Genomic DNA, 23580 nt, shown 5'->3' with positions numbered 1-23580 from the left:
CAACTTCTCAGATATGGCTTAGCATGGCTTAGCAACTTCATCTGCCAGTTGCCTCAGGATCATGGATATATCTCATCAGGTTCCATGGACTTGTGGAACTCCAGGTTCCTCAGGTGATCTCGTAAAATGTTATCAGTTTTAAAACTAATATATATATTATATTTTAAAAGAAAAAAGAAGAACTTGTGCTAAAGAAAAAATAAGTGTTAAAGGTCAACATGAGGACTTAAAAATAATATAAAAAGGATTTAAAGTCTTTAAGCCCAAAAATCAATGTGACAAAGGCAGGTTAATTAAGAACCAGATTTCTGTGGAGATTCTACTTATGATTACATATTTCTGTGCAATTCTAAAACAGTTGCAATATTCTTTTTGGTAATGTCTCTAAAAATGTAATAACTTAAGTTATTTCCAGATCTTATATTTCCTCCCCTGGAATTCAGGTCAACTCCTGATTTATTTTTGCTGTCCATAACACTACAGTTCCTAACACTCTGCACCTCACTTACTGTAACAGCTGCAGAAGAGCATTTTGCATGTACACTTTATTTTACCATGCTGCATTCAAACTGCCCTTTATGGGGTTGTCATTCTAACCTCTCAAAAGAAATCACATTACTGCCCATGATGTGCATGTCTCCTGGCTTGGTCTCTGCCTGGGTCACATGTATGTTTTTAAGGATTTATTTTTAGGTTGCATCCTCATTACTTCCCACCAATTTATTCCCTCTGGTAAATGATTGTAACACTTTTGCCCTCTCTGTCTCATTGGTACTGCCAACTCTCAATTTATAGTTTTGCAAAACTCTTATTTTTGTGCTATTGGTTTTTACATGTTTTCCTACATATTTGAAGGCCTACCTACAGAATTAACAATTACAATTGATCTATAATTTAATCATTAAATCCCTATCAGATGGTCAAATTAAAGGGAAACACTTGGCTGAATTTGTTTTAGAAAAGAAAAGCAAATTTATACTGAAGATCTAAACTTTATTTCATATGAATACTTTCTCAGTGTTAGATGACAAGTTTAGGTATATTGCTCTATAATTTTGATGGATTATGCTGTTCCATTACTATTATGTAGTTTCGTCTCTGTTGAAAGCAAATCTTTAGCCTTTAAATTTCATGAACTTATGAAAAGATACAGAAAGATCACCTGAGACTGGAATCTAATTCCAAAATTCGTTTCAATAAATATGTATATCAGGCATAGTGCATGGCTGCAGATTACATGATTCTTAATCAAAGTAGGACAATAGGACTGGTAAACTTGTTCACCATATAACTTATAACAGACTTAGGATTCAGAAATCAAATTTCTGACACTTACCTTTTAAAATAAATGTATATGTTGCTTGTTAAATCTTAAGTGTAGGAAAAAGGATCTTCGAATATTAACCTGCAGTTGCACTTGAAATTCCAATCAAGGACCAATACCAAATTAGCTAAAGAACAGTAAAGCACAAAGGACTTAGTGTTGAATCTATTCTGAACCATACAGGTTTACTGATGTTTTCTAAATCATTTAAGTGAGTTAAAGGACCAATGCTTATAATCAAAGTTAATGTAAGCACTCAGGAACTCATTGTAACATTCAAGAGTGCTGAGTGCTTACCTTGATAAATGAGCCACTGCTTTTATGTCATCCAAGCAGTTTTGAGGACTTAACGTGATATTTTTGTAAGATGTAGGGAATCTTAGTAGTGTTTAGGCTCACTGTCATCCAGACTGTGTCTGAATTCACTGTAGTGCCGAATATTAAGGAAATATTTCAGGGCTCATCAACAACAGTTTAAACCCCAGTGGTCAGAAAAGAATAAAATTGGTCCTTATTTACCATGCTTAATCTTCATACGGAAATTACTCGTAGGAAAAAAAAAAAAGTCTCCCAGAGTCTCCCTATTTCTATTCCAGCTGCTAGTCTGGAATACAGAGTCATTAACGTTTACAGGCTGATTTCAAACATAGTTGAGGAAGCACCAGGGAAGAGTGACTAGGAAAGGAGGGAGTTTATTTGGGATATTAGCTCTCTATGTTAGGTCAACTTCCTGTAAGCACGAGGTGAGGGTAAATACGCCAAACCTGAGGGTATATTTGATTAAGATACAAATATTCACACAGTTCTACCTAGAACTCTCTACTATGAACCAAACATATGAAATTATATGTATGTAATTCAAAATTACTTTTCAGACAGCAATTTTTACAGGAAACTTGCCGCTGTGATAATGACCACTATTCTAGATTTAAAAAATGATTGGGAAAGGCAAGGCAAGAGGAAAGAAGCAAATTTGTAAGTGAAGAACCATATGAAAGAAAAATGGTTAAAAATAAACCACATGCTCCTAATACTTTTACCAAAACAAAATAAATTCTCCTTTTATTCCCTCTGAAACCAGTTGTATTCCATATAATTCTATGGCCTTTCTGCTATAGATCAGAAAGAAGGACTGAATCCAGGTTTCTCATTTCAGTCAAAAGTTATTGGAAATGAGAGTTGGCAGTTGCATTCTGTATATTGTCTGATCTTTCAGATTTGGTCTGTCAAAATAAATGAAAAAAGGACCATTTATTTCCCACTTAAGTCCCGTCAAATGTGCACAAGTCAAATGAAGAACCCTGTAGCATAAGGACTGAGATGGTTTCGGTTATACCCACCCTTAAACATAGAAAATTTTAATGTCAAATACTCAAAAGTCTGAGGATGGTAGAAACTGCCTTCAGTGGATGAGAACTGGGAAGGTGTAGTTACCAAACTATATTTTCATTATACCCCTTAAAGTTTTAATGAATGCACAAAAAGGCATAGGGAAGAAAAGAAAGGGTATCTATCCATCCAAAATTGCACATACCATCAGGAGGTAGAAACTTCAAATCAGAGCTCAATGTTTTACTTAAAAGGACAAAAGTGAAACTGGATGCATAAATTTGCTGAGTTTGATTAAATAATAAAAATACTCGTAACTGCAAACATATCAAATGATAATCAAGTTTTTCTGTAAATTTACAGTAATAAAGGCCATTACAAAGTTGAAACACAAAGAATTCAAACAAAAAGACATCTTGAAAAGTAGGAATTACAGTTGGATGGAAAATTCCTATAGACATACCAAGATCCTGTATTTTCATCAAGAAAGACCAGATGCTCCCCAGTGTAAACCAACATTAAATTTAGATGAACATTGTGGATTTGAACCATGGGCGTTTCCATGTTTTTGACAGGTGAAAATACCTCTGACAGATGGCATTGTGCATGTTTCATCAAATTCTGCTATTAGACCTTAAATCATTTACCTTCTATAAAGATTCATGAATGAACAAACTGACTACTTTTTGGAAAGTTTTGGCTAATAACTAAGCAATTCTTGATATTCTTATTTTGTGAACTAGACTAAAAGAGTGTACAGAAGACTGCTCTTAGCATTAGGCCTCAGGGGCAATGTTATCCAGACAGACTGTTGTGCATAGATGGAAAATCACTGAAATCATTCTGAGTCGTGAGAATAGAAAGACCAATCAAATATCATTATGTCATACATTAATGTGTCCAATTACAGATCCTGCATTGATATAACAGGATTATTTTTAATAGACTGGTCTTTATGACTAAATGAAAATTTTCAAACATAGATTAAAATCATAACACTGCTACTTTTGCAAAACCTGGAAAAAAAAAAAAAGAAAAGTAGATCCACACTTTTTATCATTATACTTTAACCAAGGATATAGACTGCTATGCTTAAAGGAATAAAGGGTATTTATTTCTTAAAATGATATGCATGGCTCAGTACTGCTGTGAATGTCATATTTCAAGCAAAGAACCAGAGTAAGAATAAATTTTACTTAAATAAATTAAAATATTACCAAAAAAAAGTTCTCTGTTAATGTTTTACTATCACTTATTTTTACGCATTAAGCATTTCATCAAAATTTGAAGGAAAAACATGGAACATTTTTTTCATTTTCAAGGCCCTAGGTATTCATGGAGAAGATGGAATTAAAATTCCTTATAAATCTACATACTAGGCAGAAGTCGGTATACCAGTATCCTCTATTTAGAGGAATTATTGTAATTGTAATTATTGTAATTGTAATTGTTGGAATATTATGAGCTAGTATAACTGTGACACTATAGTTCTTTTATGAAGGACCTCTTGGTGAAAGTCCAGAGGCGGGACACAAAGATGATCAGAGGACTGGAGCACCTCACTCATAAACACAGGCTGAGAGAGTCGGGGTTGTTCAGCCTGGAGAAGAGAAGGCTCCGTGGAGACCTTAAAGTGACCTTACAGTACATAAAGGGGGCTTACAGAAATGATGGGGAGGGACTCTTTATCAGTGAGCGTAGTGATAGGACAACAGGTAATGGTTTTAATCTGAAAGAGGGTCGATTTAGATCAGATATTAGGAAGAAATTCTTTACTCTCCGGGTGATGAGGCACTGGAACAGGTTGCCCAGGGAAGTTGTGGATGCCCCATCCCTGCAAGTGTTCAAGGCCAGGTTGGACAGGGCTTTGAGCAACCCGGTCTAGTGGAGGGTGTCCCTGCCCATGGCAGGGGGGGTGGAACTAGATGATCTTTATGGTGCCTTCCAACTCTAACCATTCTATGATTTTTTTTTTACTTTTTATTTTTATTATAACAAAAATCAAAGGCAGAATACTGCAGATATCACAAAGACCATGAAATATATTAACTATTCCTTGGGAATCAGAGGGTTAATTTACATAATCTAGATAAAGATAATGAATAATGGTTTGATAAATTAGGAAGATGATGGTTCAGGTTGAATGGAGAAAACCCTGATCTCAATGGTATCAATATGCATGTGAAGAAACTTCTTTGACTTCAGTGGAGTATATTCATTGTATAAGGTCAGAATCGCACCGTGCAAAATGAGAAACACTTTTTATTTTGGATACTTCATTCAGCAATGAAGTCTGCAGAACAGTGGTGAAACTACTAACCTTTCAAACACTAAAGATCTGAAAACACTATAGTAATCACTTGATACTGTAAAAAGTCTCCTGGATGAAGAATGAAACATTTCTTAAACCCAGCTTCTGCCACAGCATATATAGGCATTAGAAGCATTATTTTGGTAGAGTCTGTATTATAGTTTTGCTGTCAGAAATGTAATTTTGCTGAAGTACCATGTGAAGCCCTACAAGTAGAAATAATGGGGAGCTGCAGAAGACAGCAATGATGAACCTGTCAGAATCAGTTACCTCTAAAAGATTCTCACAAAATCATACTTTAAGGAGTGTTGTGTTTTTTACCATTAAATTAATAGATTGAAGAGGATGATTGCAGTTTGAATCATAATCTGTAACAGCAAAACATGTGAAAATCTATTATGGGTATTATTATGGCTTTTATTATCCTCTAAGTTTATTTCTTCTGACTCTAAATTTCTGTTACCATGAGATACTCTTCCTAATCTGACCTGTGTGTTCATACATGTTATTGATACGTGCTATCTCATATTTCTTAGGGATCAGAGGTAGAGAGAGGTTCTGTGAATTTTATAGTCCTTGCTTGACATTTTCTGACCTGCTGACAGGCCATAGCTGTCAATTACAGAGTGAAGAACAGAAGAGTGCTGAAGTAAGTTTCTCAATCCATACACGAACCACTTCACAGCCAGAATAAAGATCAAATTAAAATCCATACAAATCTGAGTACCTCCAAATTAGTGCTGGAATGTTGTGCTCTAACTGCATTGTTCAATATGTTCATTGTGGATCTCTATTTTCTGGGTTTATTTACTTTAGTTTCACTTTTTAAGGAAAAAAGAATTTGAAACATTTAAGGAACTGTAGTATGAATTGTTTGTAGGTGACAACTGATGGCAAGTGTTTTGTGAGTGCTGTTAAGGTCTCTCATTTTCATATGTATATTTATAATCTGCTTAGGGTTTGGCAGTCTTGGTGGGTTTTTTACCCTTCTCTCTTGACTAAACTACATAACTGATATAACAAAGTCCTTCAATTTGTTATGGTCTATCGTGTCGTATGGTCTACCCTTTTCTGTTGTTATTTTGTGTTTGACATTTTTTTAAAGTGAAGAATACTTCTCTAAAGTCTTTCCAAAATGCATATCCTAGAGTCTTTATTATGTGTTATTTTGTTGCTTTGAAAGCATTTCATGCTGTGTTACCAACTAGCTGGTGATGTTCTAACTTCTTGAAGTCATTACTACTCTGTGCACATTGCTGAAAATATAATGAGACAGTGTAGTCTGTATCAGTGGCTGCTAAAACACATCCTTTTACAAGTGTCACGCTGCAGCTGCTGTGATGTATTGTGTCAATTATGTTGCTGAGTATGCATTCTGAGAGTGTTTAGTAAAATATGTTATTGCATTAACTTCCTGGTACTTTTTTCCCCCTTTTCTCTCACTTTCTGACAGAGGGAGGGCCAGATTCTCAAAGGAATTGTGCTGTTTTGCACCAGCTGAAGACCTGACCTCTACATTAACTTTTAGGGAAAGCATCCTTGGAGTTTCAATTTATTTAAAACTTGACCATCTAAATGAATCAAGGTTGTTCTTAATATCCTCAACTTAAATTCTTAAATAAGACATGAAAATAAATCCCTAACCCTTACACTTGGTGTATTGTCAGAATTAGTTAATGATCCACACATAGCAGTCATAAGATTTCATTATACCTATGGTGAATTTGACCCAAAGACTTCCAACAGCTCCCAGACATAAATGCATAAACCATCATGTATTTCAATTTTATAATGAGGCAAACACAAATCCTATGTTGTGCAGTAGAACATGGTACAGACTCATCTTAGCTACCTCAGATTCATCTAGCTTCAGAAATAGAAGGGATATAGATGTGGAAGTCCAGGGCTGCTCCTGACCAAATAAACCATGTTGACAAATACAGTATATTTATCTGGGCACAGCATTGTGGTACACCTTTCAGGTCACGTCCTGTGTTTCACCTTTTATTGATTTTAGCACATCATGTACTAGCACATAGCCTCTGTGTCATGCTTAACAGCATAGTTTAGGAAAGATCAAAGACCACAATGTCAGCATTTTGATTCCAGCTGTCTAAATGTGCCTATCCAAATCCTATCCAAATTCAGATTCCTGAAAGACCTGTAGAAGCTAGGTGATGCCCAAAATGTAACAGAAGCTAGATAGCTAACTGCAGGTCCCAGTTCCTCTGGTAAGATTAGATAATGACCCAAATTTAAATTGAAAAATCCATACCTAGCCAATATAAACAATGAGCTGGTTTTGTGAAGCTTTTAATAATGAGTGATATTTTCCAAGGAAATTGCAAAAATATTCAAATCTTACAAAAAATTCGTGGGAGTTTACCACATCAAGACAAATATTTGGGAGCACAATTTCTATGTATTTCCTGAAAACTTCGTTTTTTAATTCCCTCTTTGAAAAATTTGAAGCTTTGATCTTGTCTGAAGTCTGATCTCCCAAGGTAGTGGAGAACTTGCGATTTCAGAGAATCATAGAATGGTTAGAGTTGGAAGGCACCATAAAGATCATCTAGTTCCACCCCCCTGGCCATGGGCAGGAACACCCTCCACTAGACCGGGTTGCTCAAAGCCCTGTCCAACCTGGCCTTGAACACTTGCAGGGATGGGGCATCCACAACTTCCCTGGGCAACCTGTTCCAGTGCCTCATCACCTGGAAAGTAAAGAATTTCTTCCTAATATCTGATCTAAATCAACCCTCTTCCAGTTTAAAGCCATTACCTGTTGTCCTATCGCTACACTCGCTGATAAAGAGTCCCTCCCCATCTTTCCTGTAAGCCCCCTTTAAGTAGTGGAAGGCTGCTGCGAGGTCTCTGCAGAGCCTTCTCTTCTTCAGGCTGAACAACCCCGACTGTCTCAGCCTGTTTTCATAGGAGAGGTGCGCCAGTGCTCTGACCATCTTTGTGGCCCTCCTCTGGACTCGGTCCAACAGGTCCATGTCCTTCTTATGTTGAGGGCTCCAGAGCTGGATGCTATATTTCAGGTGTGGTCTCATGAGAGAGGAGTAGAGGGGAAGAATCACCTCCCTCGATGTGCTGGCCATGTTTCCTTTGATGAAGCCCAAGATATGGTTGGCTTTCTGGGCTGCAAGGGCACATTGCTGAGTTTTCTGGCATTTTCATCTCATAATGGACCTGAACAATACTTGTCCTTGAAAATCTGTACTGTGGCTTTTCCTTGACATGATTAGGTAATGTTACTATACCTACACAATGGGGAAATCATTTCTGGCTTTATTTCCCCAGGTTTGTTTAATTAAACTTACTTTTACTACTTAATTTCTTCAATGGAGTCAACAAATACTTGATATTACAGGTCTTCCCAGCCCAATGTTTCTAACTGTGATTTTACAACTGAAAGCTTGGGCACAATATTTTGAACTTCACAAGTTTTGGTCATTTACAAGGTTTCTCAGCTCTACAGTCTTAAATCCTGTCCACAAACTGAATGGGGAAAATGAGGAAAAGAAGGTAGGGTTTAAGATCTGGATTTCAAAAGCTTCATAAATTTGGCTGTTTATACAAAATTGTGAAAACTATGTACATTTAGAATTTGCCTGAAGTCTGACAAAAGCACAAGGCTTTCTAGTATTTCAACATTCCTACTTTTGATTACAGCAATTACTTGAATCTGCAAAAAACCCATTCAAGTATGAGGTATGAAAGGAAAAAATGAAGCAAAGAAGCTTTTTAAGACAAAACAAAGAAACCAAAAAAATTTGTCTGGATTTCTGTCTGAGTTTGAAGTGAGAAACTAATTTCATTACACTTAAGTATCCTCTGTAACAACCCACCATGAGTCATTCACGGGTTAATTATAGATAATAAGATATATTTACCATCACAGTAGAACCCTATTCTTAGAAACTATTTTAATCTAAAGTTTTCAGAGACAACAAAAGTGCTTAAATCTACCATAGCAAGAAAAGTGTTTTTAGTGAAGAAAAAAGCAAATTGCACAATAAAATGTAATTGAAATTAGAGGGCACATTTTCAGGGATGTTTATTCTTTCTCACTCAGATGGAATAAATGGGCTGTAATCCGGCTGTAAATAGCCGGTGGAAAATTCAATTTATGCATCTGTTCTTTAGTTGCCTCCTGCTCTTTTGTTGCACTGTGGCTGTACCACAGCTGTTTGGACCCCAAGATAACACCTACACTGTATTCATCTGCCCCAGCTCCATTGAAAGAAAATGTGTTCTGGAAAGGATGAAGATATCCTCCAAAAGACAGCTACTGTAACGACCTCATTTTGTTAAATGGCAATGTTATGCTTGCCTAACATAACTGTGTTTATCCTTTTGCAGAATGCAATGAGAGTATTCAACAATATTTATCTTACCATGTGACCAACGTGTTTCTTATGTGTTCTGCACAATTGTTTGGACTTAGTGCAGAAGTTCATTAGTGACAGTGGTGGAGTTACAGCTTCTAGCAAACAGGAATTGAAGTCATTTGAGTAGGAACATACTGCTGTTTCCCAGCTGCATTAGACTCGGAAATCAGAAAGAAATCTAGACATACTATGCACAGCCCTCTCCCATCTACCCACCATTTAAAAAGTCTCCTGATTAGCTGTTAGGAGTATGGATGCATGACCTCAGGGTAGTACACCAACGTCATTCTTCCAGTGGGCAGACAGGACACGTTGCCAGAATCACAGTAGATATACAGTAACTCGTGACTTTCATGTCTTGTTTACACTATCCATCAGTCAACGAAGGAGAGATTAGTCATATGGATTAGGGTCATTCCATAGTCCTAGGTCTCAAGTCATTTCACTTTCCCCCGAGCCTCCAGCTATAGTTAGATCTTCAATAGGCACATATTAGCATGTCTGTGCATAAGTTGGAAGAGTTGGGAATATTGTCCATTAAAGATACTACAGAGGGAAAGTAAAACTTTTGCTGACTTTATTCATATGCTGCTTCCACAACTGTACAGGATTTTATTAAACAAGAGGATAGCATACTCCATCATCCTAATAGGGATGTTAATAGGGAAACCTAACACCCATCATTGCATCTGACAATAAATTTTCATAGGAAAAAGCTTCTAAAATGAGCATGCAAAGGAAGTAATGTTGGATCTGTAATATCTCAAACACAACAGGATGTATATTCATGTAAATGTATATGCAAATTGGATGCAGCCCTCAGGCACTTGGTGAGTTTCCAGTGAGGCCCCTGAGGCTGCAAACTGTTGATTTAGCATATGAGCCTAACCACTTACACTAAACCACACACATTAAAATAATATTGAAAGAATATATGTATCAGGGACTTTTTAATAAGTTAAATATTGATGTAGGCTCTGGGTAGCTCTCATGGACATTTTATTTTCAGTCAGAAAATGTTGTGATGTGGTGATTTTACCTTTTTTAATGTGGAATAAAGAATGTATTGGCTATGTGATTAATACGAAGCCTCAATCAGTTGTGCTCATGTTATTTTTAAAGATAATTATGTCACAACTAACTAACTTGATTACAAAAAAAATTGATTAACAAACTTGATTCATCAAATTCATCTCTTCCGCTCCATTCCTCATGTTGCACATTAACAGATTTTGCTCTGAATGGTATTGTTTTTCACTAGATAAATAAGAATTAAACATGAAGACTTTAATGTTAATTCTCACTTCTCCCTTCTTAATCCTTTCCTTTCTCTGGGACGTATCCACTATCACATGTCTCGAGGAATTTTAATTAAGAATATAAGAATTTTTAACTGTTTTAATTAATATAAAAATTGTGAATTGCTTTAATTCAATAAGGGAGAAAAATATTTCATTTTGTATTGATTATGTGTTCATTAGGTTGTATGTTTCCAAAGAAGAGAAATTCTTAGAATTTAGGAAAACAGGTATTTATTGTTGGTAATTTATTTTCCCAGAAGACTGAGCTTGATCATTCTCACCTAATACTCAATCTATTGTTGGCTCTGTAACTCAAGAGACCCAATGGATCCCTCCTCACCTCCCATCTGTAAAGAACTTAGACCTTAATCTATTAAGGAACCACTAGAAGAAGAAGCTGGAAACATTAGGAACTGATTGGCCAAACCTAGACACAGTTGGTAGTTTGTGAATGAGTGAGGTGCTCATTGTTATCCTAGTGTATTACTGAGCACTGCTATAGCTCTGTTAAATGCTTATCCTCTTCCCTGTACCATTCTCAGTGGTGCTTTTAAGGTAGCTTCAAGACCCTCTCTACTACTGCATATTTTTACTGTTTCATGCTCCTGTAGATGAGATATTTCTTCCCATAATGTTAATACTATATTTTTGTTGCTAAATGATCATTAAACCTTATTGATGTGTCAGCAATTTACAATTTCCAAAACCAAAATGTTTCCGTCCCTAAAGGAGATAACCTAAAAGAAATAAATCAGGAGAAAAGAAAAATCACAAAAAAGGGCACAAAATTAATACAGTAACTTGTTTAGGAGATACATCATGTTGTTTATAAGTATTATCCTTTTGCTTTTTAAGAGAAAACATGTGTTTTTTGCAGGTATAATTATAGAAATAAAGAGGTCAGGAGTGATCCAGACTAACCCGAAAATGAAGGCTTATACTGATTTTGAAACTAAAAGGAATGGAAAATATTGGTTTTGTTTGTTTGCTTGTGTTTTTGAAGGAAGGAAAGTGTATTTTTAATCTCTCTTCACAAATAATATTTTTAGGGGTGTCACAGCCATCAAGATAGCCCTTTCAGAACACTACAAACAGCTAATACATGGTTGTGCAAACAGTTGTGCAAAGTTGTTTCTAACTACTATTGCAGTTTCAGATTGCCCATAGTCACAGGAACCGTGAAAAACAAACAAAGAAACGAACAAGCAAATATTATCAAATGACTCCTGTTCGTTTCAATGTCCAAAACTCCAGGAACCTTTGTGGAAGAGCTTATTTGTGCACTGAAGTGTTATGATTTATCTGCAAATATCATGTCTTTTGATTTGTGCTTGTCTTGCCTGTTCCAAATAATACTTTTTGTTTGTTTGTTTTATTCAGATATGCATTCCCACAAGGATAGTTAATTTCTTTGTAGTAGGAGTATGAGTCATATGAAATATACTTAATACTCTCAGTTCTCCCTAAAAGACAAACAACCCCGCTACTATGGTAGAGTGTGGTATACTGCATATTAAAAAGCCATGCACAATGTAAATAAAATTGACTGACAAAAAGGGAAGGGGAAAAAACTATTCCAAAGATAACTATCTTTTTTTTTTTCTGTTCAATGAAATGAAGATGTACGTACATGCAAATTGTGTCTTAAGACACAGAATTGCTACCTGAGAGTGAATAAAAAATTATAGTATCAAATACTAAATAGATTCCAAACATGATTTTTTTTTATTATTATTATTAACTGTTCAGCAATCAAGAAATGGTTGTGTATCGCTTGGAAAACTTCTAATATGTATTCAGAATTTCAGGGATTTCTAAACCTTTTCCAATACCTTTATATAGGATTTCGTTGATGCTTGTCAGAAGGGAGTTATGGTAAGCTGAGAGAGCTTTCCTTGGACTCCCTTTGCAAATGCCCAGTTTGATCTCTCATGCAGAAGAAGGCTTTGAGCAGACCTGTAGTGAGCACACAGAAGGTGCTGTGACTTAAAAAGCTGCCCAATAATTTACAGTGAAAAAAACCACTGGGTTCACTCTCCTCCCTGGAGCAGCCCAGGAGGGTAAGGCTCAGAGCTGGCTGATGGCCAGCCTGGTCCTCAGGTCCTCCAAAGTGTCACTTCTCCTGAATCAGCCCTCAAGCTAATCTATCAGCTGGAACACAGAGGTCTGGCTCTGCAGCTCTACAGGAAGCCTGTGGTCTAACTCGGATGTCAGTACATGTGTTTCAATAAATAATCTTGAAATATGCCATTTACACCCTGGGTCTGGTACTTTATTTGATGGTTTTCCAATTCAAAACCAGCAATTTTTCATAAAACAAAACAAAACAAAATAATAAATGCCTTCCCTGGCTGCTTCTCTGTTCCTAGTTTTCAACAGAAATAGGGGTTTTTTGTTCAGTTAAGTGTTCTGACAATAGAAATTTGTAATGCAAATGTTCCCTCTCTCTCAATGAAAGCAAGGTAAAAAGCAAGGGTTTCATGTATCAGCACTGTTGCATCTGATGTGAGAACCATTTTCTAGAGACCCACTGCAGTCAGTTAATGAAATCAGATTTGCTGGTGGACTACAGCTTGCATTTGTATCCATCTCGTGAACAGTGAGAGGGTGGAGAGAAAACTTAGTCATTTTGTGGTGTTTGCAAAAAACTTTGGACATTGAAAAGGTTCATTACGTAAATTGTTAGCAGGAAGGATTGAATTTTGCATTATAACAAAAACTGGTGTTAAAAAAAATCGGTGAATAGAAAGGAGAAATTTCCTTCAGACACTGTTTTGTCTCTACATTTCTGTGTTCTACCACTGCAGTTACCACTACTTTCAATCATCAGTCTTAACATGGAAGGAAAGTTTTGCATGTTCCTTGATGGAAGGAGCCTAGTTTTAAAGGTTAATGTAAATCTACGCATTGAACAAAGATTATGAAGACCAGTCAGATCAGAGGGATGGGTACTACAGTTGTCTACAGCAATACTGTGTGATTCAATGGGCAGCTCTCAGATGAGATCGGACTCTGTGTTGGTTCTGCTATTTTTTCAGCTGTGCTGCCTGAACAACCAAATGTCATCCTGCACCTGTGGATGACCAGCTCTGAGCCGGAATTATCAGCCCATGATGGATGGGACAGGAGGAATAACCTCCATATACCAGCAACTGAAGTGACCAGGTGCTGCAGAGCCACAAATTGAAGTTGTATCCTTCTCACTGTAAAGTCCCTGGTGCTCCCAAGGAGTTAAAATTACATTTACATGAGTAATAGCTGAGGTAGTTGGAAACTGTGGATTGGCTTCAGATGGTTTTTAATGAAGACCTTAGTTACCAGTGGAAAGATTCCATGAGCAGAATGGATTGTAAATCACATCTTATATTAAGAGCTTCATAATTAATGCATATTCAACTGAAAATTAAAATTTTATTTGCTCTTCAGTGCGAGAAGTGAACTGAGAGATGTTATTTTAGATAACCAACATAACGCTAGAGAGTTGCTCAAAAGAACAGTTGTTGCTTTATGTATGTTGTTCATATATATTGCCTGCCAAGGCGCTGATCTTAGCCAAGCATACTCCAGGGCTATGAGTGACTTACAGCAGTCAGTAGGCAGGATGCTTTGACTGACAAACTGTGCTAATAGAAGTTTCTAACAGAGTTAGAATAAAATAAGATGTGTCTCCATAAAACTGCATAGCCAAGAGGCCAGTTTCAGTCACAAGAATACAATAAACTATATTGGGGGGTGGGGGGGGACACGGGGGACATGACAACAACAACAAACAAACAAACAAAACAACAACAAAAAACCCCAACAAACAAACAAAAAAACCCAAACACAAAACCAAAGAAAGAAAAAGGAAAAACAAAATATGTATGCGGGAACTGTGTGCACCTGGACACAGATATACATCTGCCTGTAAATGCAGTTGCTGAGCATACATGTAGAGGAGATTGTCTCAATGACTGAAGACTTCTATAAGAGCTATCTGTATCATTCAAATTTAGTATCACTCATCAAGAGTAATATCTTTAGTGTGTTAGACCCTATTCTAAACTAGAATCTTCATTATCAATTTAATTATTTGATTCAGGTGGAAAAGAACAACAATTATTGTTTTGCTAACAAATCTTTTTTTACTAATCAAAACACATTGCTCCTGAGAAGCAGTTAGTGAATCTGGAAACATATCTGCAGATTGGTCCTAGAGAACTTCCCCTACCTTTATGGCAGTGGAAGCAATCTGGATGTGGTGGAGTCTGCGCAGTGTGCTGTCCCTGTCAATGAAGTAGGAGGCTGCAAGCTGGTGCAGGGTCTCCAGAGTCACCGCAGAGCTGTTCATGCTGGGATCACTTCCTTCTGACCTCTTGCTTAGCTTCCGTTTGTCCACAAAAATTGTGAGTGACTCCTCTCCTGAGCAGGGAAACAGAAACCACAGCATTCATCAGCAATATCTTTGGCAAATCTCATCTTGCCAGAAATAAGGTGGCAAGCTAAAGTTTTCCCTAGCTGTTGCCTAATGTCCCTCCCTGGTGGCAGATGCAGATACTACAGTGCCAAAGCATATGGACAACAGATACTATTCTAAGTATTTATTCTTTTTTTTTTTTTTGGTGCCTCATATGAATAGCAACTATGAAGTAGGAGACATCTATGCCTGAAATGCAACGACACTCTTGATAATTCTGCTATACTAACTTCTATTTACCAAAAATATAGAGATATTCTGTTGACATTTAATTTAAACCATGTATAAAATGTCTTTATTTCCAAGGTTGCTTAATACCCTCAATTTTTTAGTATTTAATGTCAGGAAAATAAGAAAATGAAACCAGCATAATATTTGAGAGGGGTTTTTTGTTTCCTTTTCTTTAAAATATGTATCATATCTGATTTCAGAAAAGATACCTTGTTACATTTTGTTATAAGCAGTGCTGTGCTTTCTAATCAATTCAGCAATGCTAAGATGCCTGAAACCTGATACAACAGATATCTTAAACCAAATTTATATAAACAAAAAGTATAAAAATATATAATTAGAATGATAATCAGTTTCTTTTTTAAAAAAAGGGAAACATAAATAACACTTCCCTAACTTTCAAATTAGATGTGCTTTTCTGAAAACAAAGAGAAGGTCCAGCATCCTGTGTTGTGGTTTTCTCACTTCTTTTCCCTTTAAGAGACATGGAGAAATACTCTTGAATTTAGACATTTTAATTCCTGCAGGATTATTGAAAACAAAGCCAAAACAAAATCTCATTTGTTTGACTGAGAGCGTTCTTAAGAGCCATTCCAGATCGGGCCTACTGATACTGTTAAATCTGTAAGGATTTTTTCACATTTATTGTTTATTTAATGGATATATTTTTCCCTCATTTCAGGCTAGGCAAGAATTAATTCATTTAGTAATGTGTTTAGGCAAAACTCTTTAATTTAGAAAATGTATTTAAAAAGTAATTTACTGACTCAGTATTTTCTTCTGTGCAATTTACGTCTGAAGTAACTACAAAAACACATTTCTCACTTACTGAGCCTGTGTTTGATAACTTGCATTCTTCATCATTAATCTCAAGAATCAATGAATAATATCATTATACCTGTATTTTAGATGCATAACAACTTCACTGAATGCCATCTCCTTGTTCCTGGAAAGGACGCTGCCCTGATGAAGTCTGACTTGCCACTTGTGCTAGTTTCATTGCTCACCCATCTGCTACAGTGGCATTTTGCCCATTCAGAAGATGGGATGCCAGCTTTGGATGTGTTTACATGCCAAAAAATATAGCTGTAGAGATATTATATGTAGGATGAAAATATGACATCATCTTTAAAGGGAGATAATCTTGGTGGTGAGCAATGCTAAATGCATGCCTCAGGGATGGAGACCATCTCTGTTGACAAATTTGACATGCAGCTATCTCGACTTGCAAAATTCATTTGTGTTTGGAGGAAGAGGAGTGCATTTATGTTAGTTAGTGTATCTTACGGTGTTCTCCAATCTCTCACAAATTAAGCGGACAGTCAGGCCCTTCAAACCTTACACAGGCAAAACAGCAATTATCTTGGAGCCTCTTATCTATTTAGACTTGCCAGGCTTGTCCAATATGGTCATTTTGTTCTGGAAGGGACAGCTGCTGTCCAGGACAGCTGGCTATTACAGCTGGAGCCTACCTCAGTTTTCACCACTATATTTATACTTCTCCTACAGTTTCGCAATGGGTCATTTTCTTGTGCATGCAGTCATCAAGCCAGGGATTAACTGCCTGGACTCCAAAGAACAAAGAATTAAAGCAGACTCTGTGAGTAACAGGATTTCCCCATCCCAGTTACCTAATCTTTCTGCTGTAATAAGTGGACGTAGGTTCATATTTTATTTAATTGATGCCAAAACCTCTGGCAAAGCAGACCAGGGTTGCTTGTTGTGGCAGGGGTGAGCATGTTGCATTAGTGTGGACTTGTGAGGTCGTGCTGGTCCTGTGGCCAGGTGGGCCGTTATTCACACCATGTTGCATCCACGCCAACTGCCATGAGTAGAGAACTGGGAAAGCACAGTTTGTGTAACTGTGTAAGTAAGTGAAAGTACACTAATGATTGTACTTTGAGAGATATTTGCCATCAAAACCCAGTCTAGGTTCCAACGTTGTTGGAGATCAATTACGCCTCTGCAATAAAACCTGCCTTTTCAAAACCTGCCTTGTGACTTTAGCTAGTATGAAAGATGCTTCTGAAATTAAAAGAAATAGAGAGGGCTGAGATTTGAGCCAGGGGCCCTGGGCTTTGTGCAGTCATTTGTGGAGTTATACACAGTCGTATCAGAGCAGACAACATAGACGTAAATGATGTATCAGTTACTAGTTCAGGGTCCACAAATAAGGTACAAAAATTTCACTAGGAGAGTTCTTTCCATTTTTTCTCTTTTTCCAGAGGTCTTACCTAGAATATTTAGATTTAAGTGACTTTTGCAATCTCAACCCACTTTCCACTGAAAATATCTTACAATGAATTGTAAGGTAAAAGACAACAAGCCCTTAATGTTGCCAGGAATCTCTGGAAAGTGCAGGAAAAAAAAAAATTTACATTCTTTGTGTTTCATTAACCAATATACTACCCCACCTTGCTCTGGTGTAAACTCTTTTGATTGACCTGTATTATTTATTAGTAGAGATGGTGAGGCTGTTTCTATTTCAACGGAATTCTGTTAAGTTTTGTTATTAAAACAGAGTTTGTTTATTTTTCTCCCATCAAAAATGTCTGTTCTCCAGGGGGAGGAGAGCAGAACTGCAATAAAAACTCCCATTTAATAAAAATAGCTTGAAAAAGGACAGTGTTGTGTGATGCATTGTTTTTTTCTATTAGAAAATATCAGGAAAATAACCTTTGAACACCCTCACAGTTATGACATCATCCTATTATTCTAGTCCTGCTTGCTGTGCCAGTTGCTGGTGGGTGCATTTTGGCAGGCAGGATAACCTAACACCCCCAGCCCTGCACTCTCTGTCCCCAGTCCCTGACAGATACATTTTGTTTTTCATGCTCTGCAACCAGGTTGAAATGAATTTGAACATTGACTTTGACTCAGATCATATCAGATTACATCTCCCAAGGTTGAGTGAAGCCATGAAGCTGGAGTGATGGGGCCTTTGGTGTAAACATGAAGGAAGCTTTCCTTGAAAATCTCTGTGTTGTGTTTGCATAGCATCTCAAACAAGCAGGTCCTAGTTCATCACTGGTATTCTCAGGCACCATGATAATACTGGGTGCAATCAGGTAGGTTTCAAAAATATTTGCTTTACAAAAGGCATCCTACAGATTCTGATTTTTTTTCATCTATCAGAGCTGATTTAGCACTTGCTAGAAAAAGTGAATTAAAAACCAGAGAACTCCCCCATATGTTGGCACACAGGCATCTATGTCACTGCAGAGTTGTAACAGGGGTCCCTTTCACCCCCAGAACTTGGGGGGATTGTAAAGTAACATCACCAACTCATATTTAATTTGTGGAAGACAATTTAAGTTTTAAGTTAATTTAGAGAAAATTATACCCAGCCAAAAAGAGACTTTGAAACATGGATGAATCTTGTTTTTTACTGGTTACAGTCTAAAGTCTGAAAGCAGTATTGTCTCTACTTCACTAAATTCAAGAGTCAAACTTCTCATTTTCTCGGGTTTAAAAGAAATAGCAGAAAAACATTTGGTAATGCTCACAAAACAACACCATAGGATTGGTTCAAGAAATTAGATGTGTCACTACACTGACACTTTATTACCATGTAGCTGCTGTCACTGACAGGTATTCAGAGGGGGCAGGAGACTCACATTCACCCTACAGGCTGAACTTGGCACATTATATACTAACGTCTACATGAGCCCAGGAATCCAGGCTTACACCTTAGCCTATATATTTCATTCTTTCTAGGTTTATATAAACATATTTTCTGGGATTTGTATCTATGAGTTACATTTCTGAGTTGAGAAAAATATTCTACTCTCTGCTTTTCAAAAAATAAAAGTATGAAGGAAAACAGGTATATAGAAATTTACGTAGACTCCTAACCAATCCGTGGCCATTTAGATATAAGACTCCTAAACAAGAGTTTATAAATGTCATTGTATCCTGGGCTGCATCAAAAGAAACATGGCCAGCACATTGAGGGAGGTGATTCTGCCCTCATGAGACCCCACCTGGAGTACTGTATCCAGCTCTGGGGTTCCCAACATAAGAAGGACATGGACCTGTTGGACCCAGTCCAGAGGAGGGCCACAAAGATGGTCAGAGCACTGGCGCACCTCTCCTATGAAAACAGGCTGAGACAGTCGGGGTTGTTCAGCCTGGAGAAGAGAAGGCTCCGCAGAGACCTCGCAGCAGCCTTCCACTACTTAAAGGGGGCTTACAGGAAAGATGGGGAGGGACTCTTTATCAGCGAGTGTAGCGATAGGACAACAGGTAATGGCTTTAAACTGGAAGAGAGTTGATTTAGGTTAGATATTAGGAAGAAATTCTTTACTCTCTGGGTGATGAGGCACTGGAATAGGTTGCCCAGGGAAGTTGTGGATGCCCCATCCCTGCAAGTGTTCATAGATCGGATGGGGCTTTGAGCAATCTGGTCTAAGGGAAACTGTTCCTGCCCGTGGCAAGGGGCTCGGAACTAAATGATCTTTACGGTCCGCTCCAACCCAAACCATTCTATGATTCAGAAATTAGAAATTGATTTTGTGTGCATCTTAAGAGTATCTTCAGGAATTATTTAAATAAAAACCACAAATCTCCATCATTGCCATGGTAGAATAGGCATAATGCTGTAACAACGGTAACTAAATATAAACATTTATTGAAGGAGTAAATATATTTTGTTATACATAATAATACATATTCATATGATTTAAATACTTAGTGCTATTTTCTGCCTCAATTATTGAGATTGTTTTCCTGTACCCACATCTTTGTAATGATGAAAGGATAATAAGCCTTGATGTTTCATATTTTCATCTGTAGACTGGGTAGTAGTAGGAAAAAAAAGTGATTCAAACAATTCTCATCATTTCATGTCAGAAAGTAAGAAGCCACTAATAAAATGGTAACACTCAAAGGCAGATATATCTGAGCACCATCCATAGTTACCTATTTAGATCTCCATTTTCATACACATGTATGTGTCTTACAAAGGCATAATTGTTTTTGGCCTATGAATTCCTCAGAAGTGTCTGATTAAATAGAATACCTCAGTTACTATAGCTGTAACACGTTATAGTAAAAATTTAAAAATATATATATTATGCCTTTGTTATAAAATTAGTTTAGTCCTAGTGGAAAATCTGTTTATGTATGAGTCATAGAATGTGCCATTAGGGATTTATCAGGTTCTTCTCCCAAACTTAAGCAGATGTTGATGAAAGTGCACAGGTTCAAAAAGTATATAAATTAATGCTAGGTATATGGTATCATTTCAGTGGTTTAATAACAGAAGGAGAAGTTACTCCTGTGCACAGGCACATGAGCTCACCTGTGAACACGCTGCTTAATCAAGCACAGCAAACATTGATTGACCTAGAGTCCTATCATGCAGCTTGAAGCTGCTCAATATGGACATTTGGCTTATGTCACAAGGAGAAAAATTCCATAAGAAACAGAAGCAGTGAGAAATGTCATTTTCCACATTATCTTGTGGCAGCAAGAAAAACAGAACGTCCCTAAGTTCTCATTTCAGGATGCCCTTGAGAAGTGTATTTCTGTGTTTGTGAAGAAAGACTTGGGAATGTATCACAAACAACCATGTGCAAGAATTCCCTTTATGGTGAAACAGGGATATTCATGAAAGTAAAAAGGTCACAGAAGCAGAGAAACCTTACCACAGGATTGCTCATTGCCAAGCTTTCCTTTATGTCCATGAATACAGATGATTGGGTATTCATTAAATAAATACACACCCAGTTTGATCTTCTGCTTTTAAGGACCTACACACGTGACAAAGCTTTCAGAATAAAACAATTTGCAATTAAAGTACAAGCACATTATTGAAAGCAAAAAATCTAATTACATGTTAATAATGTGTGGACAAGCATCTCTGGGAATCCCCATTCGATCTAGCCCAAAAATGAAAACTAACAAACAGAGGAAACTGTAGGGTTATTAGCTACCTCATGAAAGCATTCTTAGAAATTACTAATTCCTTGTAATTATTTTAATTGATTCAATTTTTCAATTTAGCACCCATCCAATGATAATGGAAGGCAGCATGTGTGCTTGAAATCATGCCTGAAAATTGGGGCTAGGGACCTAAATCAAAATACATCAAAGTTAATACCAAAACTCCCTTTGACTTCATTAAGCATTGACAGAGCCCAGAAGTCAACACTGTTCCCCTGTGAGTGGAAAATTTTTGCAAGTATGTGGCAGCTACTGAATTTAAGGTCTTTGTGAGGAGGTCTGAAGAGGGATGAGAAAAGGGCACCTATCCCAGTTTATTTGCAGCATATCCTGAAGCTTTGGGGACAATATTGCATGTTTAAGCTACAATTTTCAAATGTTTTCAAAAGAACTACCCTTAAGTTTTAGGTTTTACTTAGGGCCATACTTCCTAAAAGGTGTATAGTCTGTAGCTCTTTTGTGATCAGTGTAATACTGATGCTTTGTACTCTTAAAGAGAATTATGCTTGTGTTAGATTATTTCCCCCCAAGTTGTCAGGTCCAATTTCAACCTGAAAATGAATTTAATCATATGGCTGTTAGTACTGAAAGTTATGCTAGTTAATAATTAACAAATAACTAATAATCCTAAAAAAATAATTTTTATCACTGAATAACCCTTGCATTAGGGTACATGCTGCAGCCAAATCTTTAATTATTGTGCTTTATTTTTTAAGAAATATTTTCTTTCTCTTCTGCAGTGAAGTTTACAGTTTAGATGTGCTATGTGCTGTATACACAAGAAAATACATGGTTATTCATAAAAACCCTATTTTTTTGCATGGAAGAAATATACTGAGTAATTAAAAGAAATTCTGAATGGTCTTTTCCAAAATGGAGCTACTGTGAGCCATTTCAGTTGTTATAGATCTCAGATATCAACCAAAAGAGAATAGGAAGGCTGTCATTTCCTTAATATATGGTTAGAATTCAGTTATGAAATGTATTAAAGAGAACCATTCCTCAGGTGAATAAAGGATTTTGACAAGACTGTCCTGCTGGAAGGATACTCAATTGCCAGGATTATCTTTAATATAATCACCCACCAAGGGATAAAACTGTGTTTCTAAAATGTCAGTTCATTTTGTAGTACCTAGATGGGTAATTGCAGGCACTAATTATCTTTCATGCAGAACAATTTAAGCTCTCTCTTAAACATTAGGTCTGTTCACTAGATTTCTTCAATCCATTTGGTGACCGGATCCCAATTATACATCAGGATACCCTTTCCAAATTAGTCTGTGGGGATTTAGGTATGCAGATTCCATTACGTTAATAGGAATCACATGGCAAAGAATTATCATCTCATTTTGGAACTTTTAGTCCCACTGGTTAAGTGGAGACAAATCCTAAAAATGGTAGAGTGACAATATAGGGACATCTCAGCAGTCAAAGTAGTTTAAAAGTCTCCTAGTTGAAAAGATTTTTTGGATATAATTGTTACTGGTTTTCTTGCTTCATGTCTGTGGTACTGTAATGGACCCAGATACTTCTGTAATCTGTTATTAAGTAAATTGTTATAAGGACCTCTTACAGAAAAAAAATGTCACTCTCCTCAATGGCCTCTTAGTGCAGAGAAACATTCCCAAAAGACCAGAAGAACACACTCCAGAAAGTCATGAAAAGTACCTCAGTCTTAGCAATGGGATTTCTTATCTTTTTGTCCCTAAAATTGTTTATATAGAATCAATAAAGCAAAATCTAACATCAGCAGAAGAAGGAGCCATGACGTTCGTAGTCAAAACCTGGTCTCATGCTCTAAAATCCAGCCCAGTGAGAGTTCCTCAGACCAGCTGCTCTGAGAACAGACCACGACAGTTTTACAGAGAAATCAGTTGTGACCAACAGTTTTAGTTTAGTCATGCCAAATTCATGCACAATATTTCCAAGCATTAAATCTACCTCCCAAGGTAGCTGATAGTAGGAAATGTGTCCCATATTTCTTGATAAGGTTTTCTGTGATCTGTTGAAGGGTCGGGCGGCGTCCAAGTAGCCTTATGTTAAGAAAGAATTCAGGGGCAAGTGGCAGTGGGGAGCCAAGGAAATTTCTTCTTTCAACAGCGAGATTGTTCACTTTCCAGCGGCCAAACTCTCTGCAAAATAAAACAAGTCTTATTCAGAAATACATCATTCAGACAAATGTTCTTCATTTGCAAATTACTGTGCTCTGTTGACTAGCTGGGGGCGACTAGCTGGATATTACCAAAGGCCTTGACAGTGGTATTCTCTCATGTGTTATAGGTATA

The 23580-nt window shown here is 36.9% G+C and overlaps 1 protein-coding gene across 1 annotated transcript in view; it reads right to left on the bottom strand.

The window, feature by feature from the left end:
• Positions 1-23580, bottom strand: part of BRINP3 (bone morphogenetic protein/retinoic acid inducible neural-specific 3) — a 212151-nt gene that overhangs the window by 75988 nt on the left and 112583 nt on the right. Inside the window, exons 2-3 of the mRNA XM_009886361.1 lie at positions 23237-23427; positions 14873-15063 (exon numbers count right to left, since the gene is read on the bottom strand). Of these exons, the coding sequence (XP_009884663.1) occupies positions 14873-15063; positions 23237-23427 (382 nt within the window). The remainder of the gene's footprint in view (positions 1-14872; positions 15064-23236; positions 23428-23580) is intronic.

This window comes from Charadrius vociferus, unplaced genomic scaffold (assembly GCF_000708025.1).
Source record: "Charadrius vociferus isolate BGI_N301 unplaced genomic scaffold, ASM70802v2 scaffold785, whole genome shotgun sequence".
NCBI classification, from domain to species: domain Eukaryota; kingdom Metazoa; phylum Chordata; class Aves; order Charadriiformes; family Charadriidae; genus Charadrius; species Charadrius vociferus.
The sequence above is the reverse complement of the archived record's forward strand: the minus strand, read 5'-3'. Positions and strand labels throughout refer to the sequence as shown.